Here is a 22,805-nt window from a genome sequence, read left to right as displayed (position 1 = left end):
TGCTGGGTTTGTGAGGGACGGGGTTGTTATTATTATCGCTGCTTGTTTTTCACCCCCCTGTCCTGGCGAAAGCTCAAGCGCTAAAATGGAGGCGGAAAGATCCGGCGGAGTAGCAGGGGGAACAAACCAGAACTCTGGAGGCAGCGGCGTGGGGCGCAACCCGAACGGGCCGAAATCAGTACTCGGGCAAGCGACAACAGCAGCCGCCGCCGCAGCAGCCGGAGCGATGGCTGGATCGTCGCAGCCTCGAGAGCCACAAGACGGCGACGCAGGCCTATCGCTTCCCGGGATCTTGCACTTTATCCAGTTCGAATGGGGACGCTTCCAGACCGAGAAATATCGCTGGGAAGCAGAGAGAGATGAACTCAGGGTAATTATAGTGTTATCATCTAGCTATAGCTATGTAGACTATGTATTACTAACAAGTTAAGATTTAGAAAAAGCTAGCCTAGCATTGCCAACATCCCACAGAAGTCACGACCGCTCCTCAATACTTTCCCCAATCGGACAGAATTACTGTCCACATAATCGCGAATCTATTCACCCTATGCTCCTGGATATCAGTTCTAAAGCTTTTTTTGTGATCAAAGCAAACCCAATATTTGGGGGTTCCAAAAAATGTCACCGTTCTTGACTAGTCTAAAACAATAGGTTGTGAATTTATTTAATGTATTGCATCAATCACAGGACTTTAAATTATCCGTGTGTTTCACATTGAGGCGCAGTCACTGTCAGAGCCACACGCTGATCCCATCGCAGCCAGACATATATTCCACATTCTCTAATTATAGCGGATCACACAGGTGGCGGTGTCAATAGGCTTTGTAGAGTTGCTCCAACGGTAATTAATGCCAGATGGTTGGACTCCGCTGTTTCTCAACCCCTTCATGGTTACTATTTTTCTCTGTGCGAGATTACGGTGGGTCACGTGACTCACTGTCAATTACAACAGGGATTCAGTAATGCGTTTGTAAATCCCGGAGCTGCACACACACACACACACACACACACACACACACACACACACACACACACAAAAGACCGATGACGTAATGCGGTTCTTCCGCCGTTTACACACGTTCACATGTACACTCTTGCCTGCCTGGGGGAGTACAAAGCGTGTTTTTTTTCATTGCTTTCCCCATCACGTGGCCTTTCTCCTGTCAGCACGTTTAATTATAAGGATGCTGAATGAACATGAGCCGATGAAATATGAGTTTGCTTGATTATTTACAGTAGCCTAAAGGTCTGTGTAGAAAAGCAATACCATTCCACTGCTGTCAGTGTGTTTCACTCTCCCGCTCACTCTACCCTATAGGCTATAGCCTAGATATAAATAGGAACTTTATATAATATGGATGAACCATAACAAACTGGCCGTGCTGATCTTATAGCAGTGTGGGGATTGAAGTCAGAAGTATGTCACCACCAGTCTTACTGGGAAGGATTACTGTGCGTGTACATACGTGAGTGTGTGTGTGTGGTCTGGTTTTCACAGGCTCAATTAGCGGCAGAACTCGGGCCAGGAGAGAGAGAGAGGAGTGGTTGGGTGCCCTGTTCAAACAGTAGCCCAGCAGGTTACATAAGAGGACACCAGTGGCTGCTAAAATAGGGAAAGCCCTGTGGCGAACACACACACACACACACACACACACAGCCTCCATGCACATACACACAGAACACACAACACTATACAGAATAATAGCCTACAGTTTCCTCTGGGCTAGTGCTCTGTCTCAAACCAAAAGTTGTTGATTGATGACTGCCTGGTGTGTGGAAAACATTGGCCTTCCCTCCCATGTGACTGTGTGCGTGTGCGTCATTCACAGGGTGTGTATGGTGTGCCAGTGGTATCTTTTTTAGGGCTGAATCGTGTCGTTAAACGGGAACACTTGTGGCACTCTGTCTCCTGTGACAGCAAGCTAGGCTGTGGCGGGGCCAGGCCGAGCAGTTGGCTAGGCCAGGTGTAACCTAACGTAGCAGGCGCTTCTTGCTGGTCCTGACGAGATATATATTTTTAGGGGAAGTTTCTCTTCTGCTCTGTTCAACCAATCCAGTTTAGTGTCGCCTTGTTAACGTCCAAAAGTGGAAGTCGGGTTACAGGCTCTCTCTTAATTTCTCTGAAAACTGGATGCATCTGGTTGTCTTTGACCCCCGCGAAGGGTGGGCCAGGTGTGACTTCCCCAGAGCAGAGCCACAGGGCCACGTGACCACAGCCAGCAGGCCATGCCAGGGGACAGACAGACAGGTGGTACAGCTCTGGGCCCTGTTATTCATCACTGATCTCACATGACTGGGGATAGGCCAAAGCTATGTAGCGGTAGCCCTGGCTTAATCCTATCCAGTCAGGTAAGATCAGTGATTCCTTCAAGAAAGAGAGGATGAGGGATACTGCTATAAAACCTGCAGGCCTCTCAGCTCTGTTAGGCTATGTCTGTCCCTTAGAACTGTAGAGGGGGTCCAAATCAAACAAATGAATTTCTCTACTGAATATCTGAATATACTCCTGCGGAGTCTGTAGAGGAAAGAGTGTATAAACTCTTGTCCTACTTCATTATGCTGGTACAGTTGGTGCTGATCAAGGACCTGCAGTACTCCTGGTTGGCTAATAAATGTCAGATTAGATTTCAACGTTGCGATCACAGTTGCGCCACAGTTACTACTTGCCATAAATAGGACAGAGTGCTTTGTAGCCATTGACACTCAAGATCAGTGGCACTCCGACTAGTGGTGACCCAGATGACGTCACTTCCTGCTGGGGCATGTTAAGTGGGGCCCGTAGCGCCCTTCTCTCAGCTCTAATGAGAAGACCAGTGCTCTCATGCATGACACACACATGTACAGAACTGTGCTTCGCTCGCCCCCCCCCCCCCCCCCCGCACACTTCTGGGCTCTTACCGTTCGTTCCCCCACTGACTCTCTCTCTCTCACACTTCATTTTGCCTCTCTTTCTCACACTCAGGCACACGCAAAGACACACACACACATACACACGCACATGCACACAAGCTGACTTTTTACACAATTTAGGCGCTCTCACACGCATACACTTACACGCACATAAGCATGCACGCTACACACACACACACACACACACACACACACACACACACACACACACACACACACACACACACACACACTCACTCCAGTTCCCTGTCCCAGAAAAGTCCTCTGCTCTGCTTGTTGGCTGATGGGTCTCAGAGGGATGGCATAGAGGTAAAGCAGAGGGAGAGCTGCCCTTGACCCTATTCAGAGGCGGCGGCGGGGGGGGGGGGCGGGCGCTGACTGATGAAATGCGCCAGTCAGAACTCCTCAGCAGGCCAACTTCTGAGATAGCCATATAGAGAGTGCTGTAGTGTTTTTACTTAGAAAGGTAGTTATTTAGCCTATCTTTGTGCTAAGAGTGTTGGTTTATGTGCCAATGTTCAACGGGCATGTTTATAACATAGTTGATGCCCTTTTATTACAGGTCACAGCTGTTTCTTTTGGTTCAGGTTTCAACTTAATTTGTCCCAGAGGGGAATTGGTTTTGGCACCAAGGAGTACGTGAGGCGTACATACAATGCTAGTGCATGAGGCATGGGTTGGCAGCCGTCAATATCAGTATAACATTGCTAATGATCAACCATTAGCAGCAGCAATAGTGTAAAGTAAGGCCTACATAGAAGGTAAGTAAAGTGCGCTGTGCACATTCTCCAAAACGTCACGTCAACATCATTCAAATATGCGGATAAAAAAATGCTGCCTACATTTGCATCATCAGCCCATGTAATGACAACCAAGACAATGAAACTAGTTAGGACAGACTAACCTCGTCCCTGTATTCAAAAGGCCAATGGCCGTAGGGGTCAAAGGTAAATGTGTGCTTGTACCTGTCAGTCTTAACAGTGGGGAATCTACACCGGGAGCCAGAGGGTAGAACATGGAACGCCTGGTGTCGGGGGTGGGCACAGTCAGACAGGATGGATTCTACCTTCCTCAACACTTGTCTGCTGTACAGGTCAGACAGACTACTCTGCTGGACTGCCGCCATCTTACTGCCCACTTTTACTATCCTAGCTAGTGCTTTTTGTTGTTGTTGCTTTGATACCAAGGTTACCATGCCAACAGATCAAATGGTAGTACCGACTCAATGTACGCTTTATAAAAGAGACTCTTCAAGGTCCTGTCAACCTGGAACTTTGCCCGTTTCCTGACACAAAAAAAGGTGTTTCTGGTACTTCTTACACATCATGTCAGTGTCGCACTCAAAGCTCAATTGATCATCAATCATGCGCCCAAGATACTTCTGATTGGCTACGGCGTCTACCACCTGGCCCTTAAGGATCGTGTTCTGAGGGGTAGGGGGTTGACACCTGAAGTCGATACACATATCTTTTTGTTTCTGTCACATTCAGTTATAAGAAACCGCTGTGGCACCAATGAACCGCAGTGGCACCACAGGCCCGGGGCTAGTTTCATCGGCAAGAAGCAGACCGACTATTTCTGAGTCGTCCGCAATCTTTAGGATGTGTTCTTGTACTGGCTACGGCAGTCATCAGTGTGCAGGATATAGAGGAGGGGCGAGGACACAACCCTGGGGTGAGCCTGTTGATAATGACCGCTTCCCTGCCAGGCACCCATGCACCTTCACCCTCTGGGTTCTGCTAGTAAGAAAGTCAAGGATCCAGTCCACTACATTAGTCTACAGTAAAATGATTAGGGAGTTTGTTCGTAGACCTCGCGAGACACTACGTGGCCAAAAGTACATGTGGACACCTGCTCGTCGAACATCTCATTCCAAAATCATGGCTATTAATACGGAGTTGGTCCCCCCCTTCGCTGCCATAGCAGCCTCCACTCTTCTGGGAAGGCTTTCCACCAGATGCTGGAACATTGCTGCACTAAGAGCGTTAGTGAGGTCAGGCACTGATGTTGTGCAACGATTAGGCCTGGCTCACAGTCTGCGTTCCAATTCATCCCAAAGGTGTTTTGATGGGGTTGAGGTCATGGTTCTGTGCAGGTCAGTCAAGTTCTTCCACACCACCAATCTCGACAAACCATTTCTGTGTGGACCTCGCTGCCAGATTGTGAGGCGCGATTCATCAGTCCAGAGAACGCGTTTCCACTGCTCCAGAGTCCAAAGGCTGCGAGCTTTACACCACTCCAGCCGACACATGGTGAACTTAGGCTTGTGTGCGGCTGCTCGGCCATGGAAACCCATTTCACAAAGCTCCTGACGAACAGTTCTTGTGCTGACGTTGCTTCCAGAGGCAGTTTGGAACTCGGTAGTGAGTGTTGCAACCGAGGACAAACGATTTTTACACGCTATGCGCTTCAGCACTCGGCAGTCGTGTTCTGTGAGCTTGTGGCCTACCACTTCGCGGCTGTGTCCTTATTGCTCCTATACATTTCCACTTCCATCAAACACTTACAGTTGACTGAAGCTGCTCTAGCAGGGCAGAAATGTGAAGAATTGACTTGTTGGAAAGGTGGCACCCTATGACGGTGCCACGTTGAAAGTCACTGAGCTCTTCAGTAAGGCCGTTCTACTGCCAATGTTTGTCTATGGAGATTGCATGGCGGTGTGCTCGATTTTATACACCTGTCAGCAACGGGTGTGGCTGTATATAGTGTATATGCTTGAACTTTTGATGTGTGTTTGATCACAGATCACTGATCTGTAGGGAAGCCATCAGAGTGAAGTGAATCGCCTACAGGAGACTCCTTCTCTCACCTCTACTGGCCCCACTTCCAGACTCAGGATCTACTCCAACACTTTTGAAATGCATCCTCCCTCCCTCCCTCCCTCCCATGAGGTCCTTGCTGATCTGTATACGATTGGATGGCCCGGGTGAAGTTCAATTCCCACCTTATTTCTGTCCGCAGTCCAGCTCTTCCAGGAAGGAAGGAAGGAAGGAAAGGTGCGTGTCTGAAGTGTTTAAAACGGGGCCCTGGATTGGACAAGATCCTGTTGTTCAGACAGGGAGGGGACGTGATGTTCCTGGATTGTCATGGTACTCTGACATGGACAGATGACGTGCTCCCCCTGTGCGTACACTGTACCACAGCACAACAGGCACACACACACACGCACACGCACACGCACACACGCACGGCAAGTAAAGCCATGTCAGATTGCAGGGCGCCAGTGGATACAGAAGTGGGAATATGTATTTCCAGGAATGTCAGGGACAGTGGGAGAGATGACTGATGCTTATCTGGGATGAAAGGGACACTCCAAAGAAGTGTGTGTGTGTAAAGAAGACGTGTATGTACAAAGCGTTCGAAAAATGAGTTAGAATGACAGGTCACAACTCGTCCCTCTGTCGGGGAAGGAACAGAACCACCCACATAACGACGAGATAGATACATTCCACAATGCCCCCTATCTGTCTCCCAGTCCGTCTGGCTGCACCCAACACGGTGCATCTACCTGGTAGCTACCTTCACTACCCGGCTTGGCCGCTGCCCTGCTACCCCAGACGGACACAGCCCTGAGCATAGTGCCCTTCAGGTGTATTTTAGTACCGGGAGTCTGTAGGCATGACTAGCTGCTGCTACCCCAGATAGAACCGTTCTATCTGAAACACACAGGAGATGCTGTGTTCTCAGAATAGCCAGTGTAACAGTTGTCCCAGTAATCTAAGTGACGGGCCATCAGCCAAGGTAGTTTTTGCAGTAGCACCGTAACATTGTTTTAGTTTGCGTGAGTACTGTTTGTGTATCCCAGCCGTAAGGTCTCGCTGGCGTCGCGTCGACCTCGTGTAGACGTGTAGGCGGCGTTTTTAGACCGCTCTACTTTTCTGGGGCTCGGGAGGGGCAATTGGACCACGCACGCAAAACACGCACACACGCACTCCTCTCCTCACGATGGTTTCCCCCTCCAGATGTCTGGGTAGGGTTTGCTGGTCAGGAGAAGTTCTAAATACAGAACGCTGCGCCGTCCACAACCCACTACTTAGCCTGGCGCTCGGTTGCGGAACCAAACCAACAGTATTTCTGCACTGTACGTTGTATTTGTTTGAGTGTTCCAAATAAACTTCACCTCACAATGACTGGGAAGTGGAATGCTCAGTTCAGTTGGGGTGATTGGTTTTCAGAGGATTTTAACAGATAATGTTGTGTGTGTGTGTGTGTGTGTGCGCATATGCTTGACCTGTGTGTGTGCGTGTGCGCGCAGGCTCAGGTGACGTTCCTGCAGGGTGAGAGGAAGGGGCAGGAGAACATGAAGCAGGATCTGGTCAGGCGGATTAAGATGTTGGAGTACGCCCTGAAACAAGAGAGGTCAGACACACACACACACACACACACGCACACACAGACACAGACACACAGTGTAAGACTTGGGTAACACTGCCATCTTGTGGTTCTTCCTCTCTCTGCAGGTCCAAACACCAGAAGCTGAAGACAGGCAGTGACCAGAGCCCAGGGGAGAAGAAACCAGAGGCAGAACAAGGTATGCAGGCTCTATGTAGACCTTATGTAGACTCTACGTATGCTCTAGGCCAGGGGTGTCAAACTCATTTTGCCCCGGGGGCCGCGGTCGGTCTTCAACAACATGTTTTTGTTACATTTCCTCGCCATCCAAATGTGCAAAAATAAGTCCTCTAGTCATAATTTGATGCTCCCTGACTTTCTAGCTTTCATATCCGTGATTGTTAGCGAGTTGGACACAGTCAAGAAACTGTACGAATGTAGGTCCATTATCAATTCTACTCATTTCGGTTTAAGTCATAATTATATTGACGCACAAAAACATTATAATATCATTTTTACTCAAACCACCAACGGGCCGGATTGGACCCTCTCGGATGGTCTAAAGATTGGTTCACAATGTAGCCTAGCTCTAATGCATTCTAAAGCAGAACTAGTAACTTCCCTATGCTTCTGTTTCCACGTCGGTCCCATTTAACTGTGTGTGTGTGTGTGTGTGTGTGTGTTGGTTGCTCTGGTGCTTGCTTCTGTTATATCGGAGCTTCCTCCTCTAATTGACTCTTCCTCTACCCCGCAGTGCCTAATGGGCCAGCAGAGTCTGAATCCGAGCCAGCCAATCAGATGTCCTGGAAGGAGGGCCGTCAGCTACTGCGCAAGTAAGGCTTCCTCCCCATAAGCGAGAGCAAGGCTTCCTCCCCATAAGCGAGAGCAAGGCTTCTTCCCCATAAGCGAGAGCAAGGCTTCCTCCCCATAAGCGAGAGCAAGGCTTCCTCCCCCATAAGCGAGAGCAAGGCTTCCTCCCCCATAAGCGAGAGCACAAGGCTTCCCCCCCATAAGCGAGAGCACAAGGCTTCCTCCCCGTAGCGAGAGCACAAGGCTTCCTCCCCGTAGCGAGAGCACAAGGCTTCCTCCCCGTAGCGAGAGCACAAGGCTTCCTCCCCGTAGCGAGATCACAAGGCTTCCCCCCCATAAGCGAGAGCACAAGGCTTCCTCCCCGTAGCGAGAGCACAAGGCTTCCTCCCCGTAGCGAGAGCACAAGGCTTCCTCCCCGTAGCGAGAGCACAAGGCTTCCTCCCCGTAGCGAGAGCACAAGGCTTCCTCCCCGTAGCGAGAGCACAAGGCTTCCCCCCCATAAGCGAGAGCACAAGGCTTCCCCCCCATAAGCGAGAGCACAAGGCTTCCTCCCCGTAGCGAGAGCACAAGGCTTCCTCCCCGTAGCGAGAGCACAAGGCTTCCTCCCCGTAGCGAGAGCACAAGGCTTCCTCCCCGTAGCGAGAGCACAAGGCTTCCTCCCCGTAGCGAGAGCACAAGGCTTCCTCCCCGTAGCGAGAGCACAAGGCTTCCCCCCCATAAGCGAGGGCACAAGGCTTCCTCCCCGTAGCGAGAGCACAAGGCTTCCCCCCCATAAGCGAGAGCACAAGGCTTCCTCCCCGTAGCGAGAGCACAAGGCTTCCTCCCCGTAGCGAGAGCACAAGGCTTCCCCCCCATAAGCGAGAGCACAAGGCTTCCTCCCCGTAGCGAGAGCACAAGGCTTCCTCCCCGTAGCGAGAGCACAAGGCTTCCTCCCCGTAGCGAGAGCACAAGGCTTCCCCCCCATAAGCGAGAGCACAAGGCTTCCTCCCCGTAGCGAGAGCACAAGGCTTCCTCCCCGTAGCGAGAGCACAAGGCTTCCTCCCCGTAGCGAGAGCACAAGGCTTCCCCCCCATAAGCGAGAGCACAAGGCTTCCTCCCCGTAGCGAGAGCACAAGGCTTCCTCCCCGTAGCGAGAGCACAAGGCTTCCCCCCCATAAGCGAGAGCACAAGGCTTCCTCCCCGTAGCGAGAGCACAAGGCTTCCTCCCCGTAGCGAGAGCACAAGGCTTCCTCCCCGTAGCGAGAGCACAAGGCTTCCTCCCCGTAGCGAGAGCACAAGGCTTCCTCCCCCATAAGCGAGAGCACAAGGCTTCCCCCCCATAAGCGAGAGCACAAGGCTTCCTCCCCGTAGCGAGAGCACAAGGCTTCCTCCCCGGGCTTCCTCCCCGTAGCGAGAGCACAAGGCTTCCTCCCCGTAGCGAGAGCACAAGGCTTCCTCCCCGTAGCGAGAGCACAAGGCTTCCTCCCCGTAGCGAGAGCACAAGGCTTCCTCCCCGTCGCGAGAGCACAAGGCTTCCTCCCCGTCGCGAGAGCACAAGGCTTCCTCCCCGTCGCGAGAGCACAAGGCTTCCTCCCCGTCGCGAGAGCACAAGGCTTCCTCCCCGTCGCGAGAGCATGGCTTCCTCCCCGTCGCGAGAGCAGCACTGTCCTCGATACTTTAAACAAACTGTTGAGTCTGAATGAAGAGGCTAATCGTGTGTCCATGGTGTGTGTGCGCGTGTGTGTGTGTGTGTGTAGGTACCTGGAGGAGGTGGGCTACTCGGACACCATCCTGGACATGCGTTCGAAGCGTGTGCGCTCCCTGCTGGGTCGTACCAGCCCCGAGGCTAACGGCGCCCCGGCCAGCAGCGAGCAGCAGCCCGCCCCGGACCCCGAGCCCCTGGCAGGGGGGGAGTCACTCCTCATCAGACAGATAGAGGAGCAGATCAAGAGGTGAGACCCCCAACACGCACACCCCTGTCCTCGGTGTAGGGTGCGGTGGATAGTGATGAATGGAAGCTTGTCTCCACGGTAGTCGCTGTGAAGTTGGTCAGTACTCTGTCTGTGGTGCTGTATTGCATATTTTTGGTCAAATCCCTATAACTGTCAGTAATGTACTGTCAGTATTGTTGTTGGGAGTTGTGTGTTGCCGCTGATGTGTGTGTGCGTGTGTGTGTGTGTGTCGGTAGGAACGCGGCGGGGAAGGACGGTGGTAAGGAGCGTCTGGGCGGTTCCGTGCTGGATAAGATCCCCTTCCTACACGGCTGCCAGGATGATGATGAGGATGACAGTGATGAGGAAGATGACTTCCAGGGCATGGGCACGGACCGTGTAGACGGGCAGCGCAACAAGAACAAGAAGCCGCGCGTTAAGGTCCGATCACGTCAACACGGCAAAGTGTGTGTGTGTGTGTGTGTGTGTGTGTGTGTATTAAAGCCCTCTCTCTCTCTCTCTGTGTGTAGATGGGGACTGAGCCCATGACCACAGACCTGGACCCTGATGATGAGGAGGAGGATGAAGACGACTCGGAGGATGCCCTGAGCGAGTTTGACTTCCTGGGATCAGGGGAGGAGGGGGAGGGGGCGGGAGAGGCCCGGATCTCAGGGGACGGCCGGGAGTTAGGTACGCCATCGCAATAGCAACCACCTCAACCACACCTGTCTGTCTCTCCGTCTGTCTAGCTTTCTGTCTGTCTTCTCTTTTTGTCTGTCTGTCTATCCCTCTCTCCCTTCATCCCTATCCGTCTCTCTCTTTCTAGGGAGTTATATGTTCTGTACTCTCACCTCTACTGCCAATAAACCATTGTCTATGGGGAACCATTGTCTGTGTGTCTCTATCACATTTGTTGTTTGGATGTGTGACTTTGTCATCCACGTGTCTCTCTCGATCTGGAGCAATGTGTTCTGTTGGCATAACGCATGCTATTTGGTGTCTGTCTACTTTCTCTTTATCCGCCTCGTGGCCTGTCTCTCGGTCCGTTTCTCTTCGTCTGTTTTGTGGGTTTCTCCTTTTCTATTTCTCTCTTCGCTCATCGTCTCCTTCTGTATGCATGGCCATGTGTTCTTTCGTCCTTTACTTCTCTCTGTCTGTCTCTGTCTCTCTTCTTTCATTCTGTCTCTCTTCTCTCTCTCTCTCTCTCTCTCTCGCTCTCTCTCTCTCTCTCTCTCTCTCTCTCTGCATGACTGTGTGTGTTGTGTCTCTCTCCTCTGGCCTGGTTCAGAGAACCGCAGGAACAAGTTACAGGGCATGATGTCGGACTTCCCCCCCAAACCCTCCCCGCCCCCCTCTGTTTTGGGACAGTCTCGCTCCGGGGAAGGTAAGACAACACCCGCTCCCAAAACTCTCTCCATGTCTGGCTGTGCCAAATGTTCTACAATGTCCTGTATTATGTCATGTTTTATGTGGACCCCAGGAAGAGTAGCTGCTTCTTTTGCAACAGCTAATGGGGATCCTAATAAAATACCAAATACCAAAGTAGCTCAATTGCTTCTCTCTCGTCTAAAGGGATACTGCTCTGAAGAGGTAATTGTTTTAGTATTGGAAAAGGAGAAGGGATGTGTTTTTGATCAGATGCTTAATGTGGTAGTGAGTTTAGTATTGAGAGCTGTTCTTCCTCCGCTCCTTAAGGTGGCGCTCTGGGTTTTTCCTCTGACGTCTTCATCCTGGACGCCGTCGGGGGCGGAGACATGAACCTGGGAGAGCTGGCTGACCTCACCGTCGCCAACGACAACGACCTCACCGTGGATGTGAGTACTTGAACGCGCGTGCACACACACACATACGGCAGTGTTTCTCCTATGATTCTTTTCAGCAGCGGTGGCAAAGATAACGTGGGGGGGGCTGAGAGAAGAAATTGCAGTTTTAAAGCTAATTTCCTGCAATTCTACACATTTACCCATGGCTTAGGCCGTGTTCCTATGCTATCTGAGTGACTCAAACATGATAACATAATCAATTGTGGCCCCATGCCATGACATTTGGGGAATTTTATATTCTCCCTCACTGTCTAGTTTTTTATGTTGATGGTTGTTCATTTTCAAAGATGATTTTATAAATATTTAGCTCAATTATCTTTTTTACGTACTTTATCTGAGTTTAGTCATAAAAAAAAGTTAGCTGCTGCTAAATGAACACACCCCACCAGCTACAGGACAACCGGGAGGAGTTCAAGAAGACGTGGAACCCTCGCTTCACGCTGCGTAGCCATTTTGATGCCATCAGAGCGTTGACGTTCCACCCCAGCCAAGCCGTTCTACTCACAGCCTCCGAGGACGGAACCCTGAAGCTGTGGAACCTCAACAAGGCCATACACTCCAAGAAGTAAGAGCCTAACTAATAGCACGACCATAACACGCCAATATCAGGGCCTGCATTCAGAAAGTGTATCATAAAGTCGTCATGCTGATCTAGGATCAGGTCCCTCCTGTCCATGTTATCTTCTTCATTTGTGATTTTAAAAAGGCATAACTGATCCAAGATCAGCACTCACTCCTACTCTAAGATGCTTTATGAATACAGACCCAGGAGTGGGAAAGAAACTGAATGCGGTCTGGTAGTTTGCTATAAACACCGTGCTGTAATGTGTAAATGGATGTTGGTCTTTGCCGCCAACAGAAATGCAGCGCTGGACGTTGAACCCATCTACACCTTCAGAGCCCACAGGTGAGCTCAGACCACACGCACATACACTCGCACGCATGCAAACACACATTTGTTGCAACTGTCATGTGTTTCTGGGTTAATAGCTCATCTTTGTGTCATCGTATGTGTGTGTGTGTACAGTGGTGCAGTTCTGTCTCTGGCAATGGGAGAGGACGGAGGTTCGTGCTACAGCGGGGGCCTGGACGGAACCGTGCGCTGCTGGAAGATCCCAGACCTCAACGTGGATCCCTACGACAACTACGGTCAGTCCCCGACCCCTGTCTGACCGCTCGGTCACCTTTTTTGCTTCAAGTCAACCAGTCAGGACTAGCCAGGTTTATCCCCAGCTAACGTATTCAGCTCTGAGTCAGTGGATTACACATGATCAAGTATCATCGCCACGAGAACATATTGACTGACATTAGGGCTGTGACGGTCAAGGAATTTTGGAGGGCGGTTATTGGTCAGCCAAATGACCACGGTCAGACGAGCATTTTGTGCTGCTGCAGGGAGGGGGCATTGCCTAGGACAGGGCTTTTCACTTTTCTTGGGTTGTGGTCGGGTGATTGAGGGGGCCAGGTCATCTGATGCAGCACTCCATCACTCTCCTTGGTCAAATAGCCCTTACACAGCCTGGAGGGGTGTTGGGTCATTGTCCTGTTGAAAAACAAATGATAGTCCCATTAAGCGCAAACCAGATGGGATGGCGTATCGCTGCAGAATGCTGTGGTAGCCATGCTGGTTAAGTGTGCCTGGAATTCTAAATAAATCACTGACAGTGCAACCAGTTAACCAAAATAAAAGTTATTATTTTTCACGTTAAAAAATACCCCCCCCCCCCCCCCAAAAGACCCCAGTTTGAAAACACCTAGTCTCGTTTGCTACAACACCCTGCTTGTTTCAGCAAGGAGCAACAAAGTTTCATCACGTTGTAGAATCCATTTGTGTGTGTCTCTTTTGTTGTGTAGACCCAGGCATAGAGAGCAGTGTGTTGTTGGGTCATGAGGACTCGGTGTGGGGTCTGACGTATTCTGCCCACCACCATCGCTTGGCCTCCTGCTCTGCAGACGGGACCGTTCGCATCTGGGAACCCCAGAACTCTGCCCCCTGTCTCGCTGTCTTCAACAAGGAGAAAGGTGAGTGTGTGTCTGTGTATGTTTTTGTTTTTCTGTGTGTGTGATATCTTAACTCACTCCCCCCCTCCCCCCCCCCCCCCTCCCTCAGAGCACGGAACACCCACCTCGGTGGCCTTTGTGAACTCTGACCCCGACCAGGCGGTGGTGTCATTCGACGGAGGCGAGACGCTGCTCTATGACCTCAACACAGAGCAGAGCATCATGGTCCTGGAGACGGGCACTAAGGACGGTGAGTCCTGTCAGAATGCTTCCTGTGACCTGGCTGGTGTAGTGGTAGTGCATGTGTGCGGTGTTGGCTAGGGGTCTACAGCGAATGTTTCTTGGCGTTGTCTGTTGTGACAGGATCGTTATGTTTGGGCCTCTCAAGTTTCCACTCTGATGCTGCGTTTGTAACCGTGTGGGAGGTGGGAATTTAACAGCCGTGAGGTTGTAAATACCAGTTGGATGCATTCGTGTGACTTGAACTCGTTGAAAAACACAGATTGGCAAATGGCCAACAAGCTGCGTCAACCATAAACTAAAAGGACAGCTATCATGCTTTTAAACAAATTATAGAGTAAAGAAAAAACACAATAAAAGATTGCTTTTTATAAATCTTGTTTTGTTGTTGCGTTTAACTGCCGAAAATGCTGTTATAGAGGGCATTTCCTTAGATGTTGTCAGAGGTCACCATGTGGGAGAACAGGATTATAGACGAGTTTCCCACTAGTAATTACCAGTTGGTGTGCCATTTCAAGTGGACTTTTCCCAGCCGTATGTGGTAAAGTCCCTGTCCCCGCATGGTTACGAACATATTTGAGGTGTTGGCAGCTCCATAGGCTATTCTCGTTGCACGTGGCGACATACTGTTAACGCTGTATCCACAACTCTCTGTCCATCGCTGTTGTAATCTACTATGAAACCAACATTTTCCCAAAATGTGAGATTTTAACAAATGATGGTGTATCCTCAGAAAAATGACAATTTATGATTAGAATTTTGATTACAACGTGCACATAGGCTCTAGGTGTTTTAACGGAATGGCCTACATCGCTTTTTCTTTTACAGCTCAGATCTACTCAAGAGGCATTGGCCTACAATGCAGCATCGGCATAGCCTATAGAACTAGTGTTTTTACATTTTTATATGTATTCATTCGGTTTCACAGTGCGGACCGAACCGAAGTCCCTGTAGCGAGCGGTTCGAATACGTGTACCCTTACACCCCTAGTCGGCGTAGGTTCAAATCAGGCATACTGCCCTAGGATGCAACCCCTCTCTTGTCTTTCCCCACTGTCATCCTCTCTCTGTTCAATAAAATCTGAAAATATTGTATCATTCTGTGCCTCCCTTCCTTGAGAGAAGCCAGGAGGATCTCCCTCAATACTGGTCTGTGTGTGTCGCCCCCTGCAGGCAGTAAGCTGATTAACTGTGTGGTCAGCCACCCCTCTGAGCCCATCTCCATCACCGCACACGAGAATCGCACTATCCGCTATCTCGACAACAAGACAGGTCAGCCATTGTCCCCTGCTGAATCCTACCTTTATGTAACAACGCCAGAATTAGGCCTCGTGCTTTATCTGTTTTGTCTGGGTCGAACTAGCCCATAGCCACGTTACTTTCTTTTACCGTTTCAATGAAATGTAATGCCCATCTGCGTGTGTTACCAGGTAAAGTGATCCACTCCATGGTGGCACACCTGGATGCTGTCACCTGTCTGACCACGGACCCCAAAGGCACTTACCTCATCTCTGGCAGTGAGTACCCTGACTTGTCTTGGAACTGGGGACCTCTAGCACTACACACCTGGGGATGTATCCTGCTCCCCAGGACCAGGAATAAGAAACACTATTTCTATCGTTGACGATTCCGCTGTACTCGTAACTGTGCTCTCCGCTTCCCCCTGCAGGCCATGACTGTTCGGTGCGTCTGTGGATGCTGGACAACAGGACGTGTGTGCAGGAGATCACGGCCCATAGGAAGAAGCACGACGAGGCCATTCACGACGTGGCCTTCCACCCCTCGCAGCCCTTCATCGCCTCGGCCGGCGCCGACGCACTCGCCAAGATCTTCGTCTGAGAGGAGGCACAGACGGGGACCATCATCCTCCTTGGTGAGACACTAGGGTACAGAGAGAGAGAGAGTGTGTGTGTGCTTTATCTTACAATCTGTTAGTTTACTTTCTTTACAGTTTCTACTTATATGAACTTGTCCCTTCTTTTCATTACAGCCCGACAAACACAACTTGGCCAGAGGAGAGGGATGACTACAATGGACAAACCTCACCTGCCTACACACGCAATTCCACATACACACACACACACACACACACACACACACACACACACACACACACACACACACACACACACACACACACACACACACACACACACACACACACACAGACATCCAGTGACATACACACACAAAACTGTGTCCTGCACCCCACTGGCTGGGTCATCGCCAACAGGACACTATTACCCACAGTTCTCTAGCTGTCCCATGATGCCTCAGTAACTTGTTGCAATACTAACCATACTGCTTTTCTAACGACTAATCTGGCTGCTCGGTTTATTAGGTCAGTTTACTACACTATAATACTCTATTCATTTCTACCTTTAACAGTCCACTCATGGTTATAATAAGGCCGTGTGTGTGTTGACATTGATCACTACGCATGCCGATGCATCACCTACTACAATTAGTGACGCGCGCGTGCACACACACACGGGTTAACATTCAGTTTGAAACTGTGTTTCTTTTCAATTTTTTTTTATTTTATATATATAAAAAGCTTAGCTCACCGGTTGCTAACACACATAAGTACCTGACTACAGTAGAGTCCAGTCCCCATCAAGTGACGGCATTAGCCATTGTCTACTGCAATACAGCGTGGGGCCACAATGCATTTCATTCCAAAGACTTCTGAGGGTTTTAATTTGTGTGTGTTTTTGGAGCCTTCTCCTAACCAGTGTTGGACAAACAGCTTTAATTTCAGCCTCATCGCCGAGACACTAAGTCTGAGTGTTTGTGTGTCCGGTATTGTACGGTCATCCATTTCAGTAGAATCAAGTTTGATAGGAAAGGTGTGTGTGTGTGTGTGTGTGTGTGTGTGTGTGTGTGTGTGTGTGTGTGTGTGTGTGTGTGTGTGTGTGTGTGTGTGTGTGTGTGTGTGTGTGTGTGTGTGTGTGTGTGTGTGTGTGTGTGTGTGTGTGTGTGTGTGTGTGTGTGTGTGTGTGTGTGTTGCACTTGTTTAATCTTTGGTGCTAAGATCTCGTCAGTCCGAGTCTGAATCAGGAACCTGTTTGCATTCGAGGTGTGTGTGGAGTACTGTTTGTTTCACTGGGATATTTGTCATCAACAGTAGCATGCGTCACTCTCCAGCCATGCCATCTGTTTGTGTTGAGATACTGTATGGGTCATTTTTATCTCATAAGAAGACTAACACGCTATGCTAAGCAGACACTTTTCTACTGGTTTCCTTTTATATTTGTGTGTGTGTGTGTGTGTGTGGAGTTGGCCTTTGTCATTTCATCAGGATAGCTGGTTTGTGAAAGAGTTTGTGGAGATGATGCCACAGTGGAGACCTCTGACTGAAACGGTTGACGTTGAGAGAAAGTGACACTACTCCCAATATGGCGTCCTGTATTCCCCCTCCCTTAAGTCGGCATCAAGTCAGAATGGTCCTTGGTGCCGGTGTATTTATTTAGGCTTGCGCTTGGAAACAATCATATGATCCATTGAAATAGCTGTTGTTGATTAGGTTTCTGGTTTTGGTGCGAGTCCTCATAGTGGGAAACTGGCCTCTCTCCAGTGTCAATGGAGCCAGCAGGGGAAATTGCCCCCAGGATATGGGAACAAAAGGCCCATAAAGAGCCCTCCTTCCTCTCCCTTTCCCCTATGGAGAGGAAACAAGAACAAACTCTACCTAACCCTTAGCCCCCCCTTACATTGGCCTCCGACAAATACTGAACCAGACATGGTTGGGGTCTGTTCACCAAGCAGTCACTTTGGCCTTGTATTATTGTGGAGCTGTTTTTCCCTGGAAGGGACAACAAGCTTGGACAAAGAGCGAAGCTACTCTGAGCTGTGGGCGACCGCTAAAGACTTGACATATAGGTCAGGGATCAGGGGTGATGTCGTTAGGTAGCTGGGTTTATTTTTGTACTTTCCGGGGTGGAGGCAGAGGGATCCCTACGGGCAGATCTCTGGCTGTGGAAACATGGTTCAACATGGTTCCACAAGCCAGGGCAGAGCAGTAAAGAATTAATGGTCCAGTAGCACCATGTCAATCGGTAACTGGCCCTGAGCTGCCCCCAACCTACTAATCAACCCCTAGCACACGCCAGAGGGACGGGGGTAGAAGTCATCCCAAACCACTGATTCCAGATCAGATATTTCTTCATCTCCTTAATGGTTAAAGCCAGAGTTGTGGCTATGGTAATCTGATCCTAGATCTGTGGTTTAAGGTCAACTTTAACCAACTACAGTACATGCAACAGGGTCACTACAGGGGTCCGAGAATCAGGGAAATGGCTGAGAGGTCAACGTTTTCCTCTCCACTGCAAGACCTTATGGGAAAACGCTCTCTGGTCTGGTCAGACAGGTGTCTGCGGGCTTGGTTTAGTAAATGTCAGCTTCGCGTGTTTGCTAAAACATGATGGTTTCAGATGTATTGGATTTGATGAGGCAGAGAGAATGCCTAAAGTGCTACTGTGGCACATTGTGTGCTGTAATGCTTTGTTGTTGAGAGGATAAATAGAGTACACAGTTGTCAATCACCCACACTAACTGTTGGTTATATGCTGCACTACATCAGCTGCACTAGACCCCAAGACTAGACCAAGGGGTTATCTGTAGCTCAGCTGTGTCTTAGTGTGGCTGTGGAGACCAGGGCCCAGTTTCCCAAAAGCATCTTAAAGAGCGACTGTCCCCCCCCAAAAAAAGAAGCAACTTCTCGTTTTTGAAAATGGCCTTATGTGAGTCAGAAACACGTATTCTACTGTCAAAATTGACTACGAAGTGTCATTTTGGTCATAAAAGTCAGTCTCGTCCCAAAACCGTTGTTACTAAAGTTGCATTTGAAAGCGCTCGTTATTTTCCCGACTGCCTCAGAACAGCGGAGTGCGTCGTTAGATGGTTCTTCTTTTTTTAAACACTTCCTCGTCACTTTATACACTAAACAGAAGATCTCAGCTAAACATAGAGTCGAGATGTTTATCTGTCTCTGTGAACGCAGATAACTTAAGAACGTAGTCGACTGCTACAAATACAAAGTTGCCAATGTCCTTGCGATTGTTGCAAACAATAAGGTTCCAGAATAAAAACTGAGTTGACTGTGGGGAGCAGACGGACAAACAAAAAGATAAATACAGACAGTAGGCTTATATAGGCTACATACAGTGCCTTCGGAAAGTATTCAGACCCCTTGGCTTTTTCCACATTTTGTTAGGTTACAGCCTTAATCTATAATTGATTAAATCGTTCTCCCCCCTCATCAATCTACACACAATATCCCATAATGACTAAGCAAAAACACGTTTATAAAAAATAAACGGAAATATCACATGTACATAAGTATTCAGACCCTTTACTCAGTACTTGGTTGAAGCACCTTTTGCAGCGATTACAGCCTCGAGTCTTCTTGACTATGACGCTACAAGCTTGGCACACGTGTATTTGGGAAGTTTCGGGCTCTGGCCGGGCCACTCAAGGACATCCAGAGACTTGTCCCGAAACCACTCCTGCGTCATCTTGACAGTGTGCTTAGGGCCGTTGTCCTGTCAGGTCCTGAGCGCTCTGGAGCAGGTTTTCATCAAGGATCTCTCTTTACTTTGCTCCATTCATCTTCGATTTGATTCTGACTAGTCTCCCTGCAACTGAAATACTTCCCCACAGCTGCCTCCACCATGCTTCACCGTAGGGATGGTGCTAGGTTTCCTCCAGACGCTTGGAATTCAGGCCAAAGAGTTTAATATTGGTTTCATCAGACCAGAGAATCTTGTTTCTCATGGTCTGAGAGACTTTAGGTGCCTTTTGGCAAACCCCGAGCACGCTGTCATGTGCCTTTTGCTGAGGAGTGGCTTCTGTCTGGCCACTCTACCATAAAGGCCTGATTGGTGGAGTGCTGCAGAGATGGTTGTCCTTCTGGAAGGTTCTCCCATCTCCACAGAGGAACTCTGGAGCTCTATCAGAGTGACCATTGGGTTCTTGGTCACCTCCCTGACCAATGCCCTTCTCCCCCGATTGCTCAGTTTGGCCAGGCGGCCAGCTCTAGGAAGAGTCTTGGTGGTTCCAAACTTCTTCCATTTAAGAATGGAGGCCACGGTGTTGTTGGGGACCTTCAATGCGGCCATTTTTTTTTTTTTACTCTTCTCCAGATCTGTGCCTCATCACAATTCTGTCTCGGAACTCTACAGACAAATCCTTCGACCTCATGGCTTGGTTTTGCTCTTACATGCACTGTCAACTGTGGGACCTTTTATATAGAGAGGTGTGTGCCTTTCCAAATCATTTCCAATCGATTGAATTTACCACAGGTGGACTCCAATCAAGTTGTAGAAACATCTCAATGATGATCAATGGAAACAGGATGCACCTAAGCTCAATTTCGAGTCTCATCGCAAATGGTCTGAATACTTTGGTAAATAAGGTATTTCAGTTTTTTATTTTTAATACATTTGCTAAAATTTCTAAAAACCTGTTTTTGCTTTGTCATTATGGAGTATTGTGTGCAGATTTCTGAGGATTTTTCTTTATTTAATCCATAACACTGGAAAAAGTCAAGGGGTCTGAATACTTTCTGAAGGAACTGTATATATGCCTGTTTATTTAAATCAGATTCAAATCAATTTCATGTTCAATCAATTGAGTTCTAGTTTGCTGGCTAGCCTACTGTGCAATTTTTACCTCAATACATTTCATGATATGTAATGTGTGCAATGACATGCCTAATCTCGGTTTTGTGCATTATTATTGTGTAAGCATTAGAATATGCTGCCTAAATATTTGCAGCCATTAGGTGATACTCTCTGTAGGAGCTGATCCGTTGTCAGTATTGTGAAATAATGATAATGTTAAAGTAAGATATGAATAGAGAGAACTGATTCGAGAGCAGCGCTGCCTTTCTTTCGAATCTACCAGTATCGACACATGCGCCAACGACGCACTTGGCGAACGTTCTTTCTGCGTGGTGTTTTGGGAAACGCATGTACGTCTTCGGGCGTTGTAGGAACGATGGATTGTTAAAACACTTGTAAGCCTAAATTCCATCGCTATCGGGAAACCAGGCCCTGAAGTGTCTCACTGGCATGTCTCCTCCCTTCGCGTAAATATTGAGACTGCATGAGTGTGTTGGACGAACTCTGCACTCAGTGTCTATGTCAGTCAGTCTACATGTACGTCTGCAGCATTGAGCTATATACTGGTCCTGAGACGCTGAAATATGTCCCTCTTCTGAGAACAGACAAATCAATGTGACAAATCAAAAAAGCGAGAGGAAAATAAAAATGACTGTAAATGATAAAAGACTAGAGCTACCGTTATGTGGTGTACATGTCCATTTTCATTTTTTATTTGTTCCTTTTTTCCCCTTTTGATTATAATTATTACGGAAGAATACTGTAGCATCATAAGTGAAATCATAATTCTTTGCTAGGCTTAGAACTTGCTTGTGATTGATAATGACAATGTATACCTTGTTTTAAAGAAAAAAGAAAAAAAAAAGGTTAACAAATCTGAAAAATGACAAAAAAACTAAAAACATCAAAAAGTGATCAGTCCGAGGCCAAGGTAAAGGACTCGTTTCTTTGTTTTTATTTTTTTAATAGCAACTTATCACTGTGTGATATTTTGTATATCATATTAAGCTGCATTCAAACAATTTCCTCTAACTACAAGGGATAAGAGACCTGCTTTTTATTGTTTTATTATATATATTTTTTTGAACTGCATTTTAGCTTGTATTAAATGACAGATTTCCCTTCTTTGGTTTTGTTTACTTTGCGGGTCTCGTGTTGTATGTCATTAAAGAAGAAAAATGAAGAAAAAAAACATTTTGTACAGTGAATTTGAGAGCAATATTGTCATTCATCTTATCTTGTCAACTGTCATTTTATTGCTGTATAACTACAACCTAATCATCCAGGGTTTCCCTCTTATATGTTCCTTGTATAGCAACATATTAGGGTTGTTCCACAAAATTAGTCCCTTTTTGATATTTGAAGTAGACATTTTGCGCCAAAATTGAATTTAAACGCCTGTTATTAAATGAAGTGCCCTTGTAATATAGACCACATGGAAAATGCAAAAACATGTATGAATAAAGTCTTGCTAAAATGCCAAAATTCATCATTTTGATATGTCCCTCTGTCCACCCTGTGAGACTTCTAAGAAGATTTAAACCTACTTAACCCACCCAAAAATGCCACGTTTTCACCATTGTAAAGCCCTAGTTATTTTGTTGCTTTGACAAAGTCATTTCTAAAAATTATTATTTATTAGTGATTCATTTTTAGGTATTAAAAAAACCTGGCCCTCATTTTAAGTTCAACCCTGTTATGTGAACTGAACTCCCATTTTAATATCGTGAAACTATTCCTTAAAATAATGTTTTTCAAAAGAAACATTGAACATCTAATAGTCAAATCATAGTGTAAAATCATGACCTGGTTGTACTCTTTTGGGCTGTTTTCTGGTGATTTTTTGGTGCAAAACTGTTGACAATAAATCGACAGGCTAAAATGTTTTAACATTCCCCCTGTCACAAGGGGATTTATGGCTGATTTAAGATGAAATCGTCAACCCTGTTACTTGCACGTAATTTATTAAAAAAAAATGTAACATCTCTTGAGATGGGAAAACATGTTTTATTAAGTTTGTCCTGTCCTCTTTATGAAAGAATGTAAACATTTGGTGAAATCAAATGTTACACTACCCAAAAGGGACAAATTTCGTGGAACAACCCCATACACTCTTCTCTCCCTCACCTGACTTCTGTCCAGAACAGGAATGAACTA

The 22,805-nt window shown here is 47.9% G+C and overlaps 1 protein-coding gene across 3 annotated transcripts; it reads left to right on the top strand.

Annotated features, from left to right (window-relative positions):
• Positions 1–85: 85 nt before the first annotated feature.
• On the top strand, positions 86–22,137 carry strn4 (striatin, calmodulin binding protein 4). 3 transcript variants are annotated; one of them, XM_071359305.1, is made up of 18 exons: positions 86–370; positions 7,166–7,269; positions 7,371–7,441; positions 7,997–8,075; positions 9,789–9,983; positions 10,220–10,403; positions 10,493–10,652; positions 11,251–11,346; positions 11,658–11,776; positions 12,181–12,350; positions 12,645–12,692; positions 12,813–12,934; positions 13,640–13,807; positions 13,896–14,036; positions 15,199–15,297; positions 15,456–15,542; positions 15,695–15,898; positions 16,016–22,137. In XM_071359305.1, exons 1-17 carry the CDS (start codon positions 86–88, stop codon positions 15,862–15,864), a joined length of 2,298 nt encoding a protein of 765 aa, XP_071215406.1. In that variant the 3' UTR covers positions 15,865–15,898; positions 16,016–22,137. The 3 variants fall into 3 exon arrangements, with proteins under 3 accessions (XP_071215406.1, XP_071215404.1, XP_071215405.1); XM_071359303.1 differs by having other exon boundaries at positions 12,175–12,350; XM_071359304.1 differs by having other exon boundaries at positions 12,175–12,350; positions 15,695–15,911.
• The last annotated feature ends 668 nt before the right edge of the window (positions 22,138–22,805 follow it).

Source organism: Salvelinus alpinus, chromosome 22, assembly GCF_045679555.1.
Source record: "Salvelinus alpinus chromosome 22, SLU_Salpinus.1, whole genome shotgun sequence".
In the NCBI taxonomy this organism is placed as follows: Eukaryota; Metazoa; Chordata; class Actinopteri; order Salmoniformes; family Salmonidae; genus Salvelinus; species Salvelinus alpinus.
The sequence above is the reverse complement of the archived record's forward strand: the minus strand, read 5'-3'. Positions and strand labels throughout refer to the sequence as shown.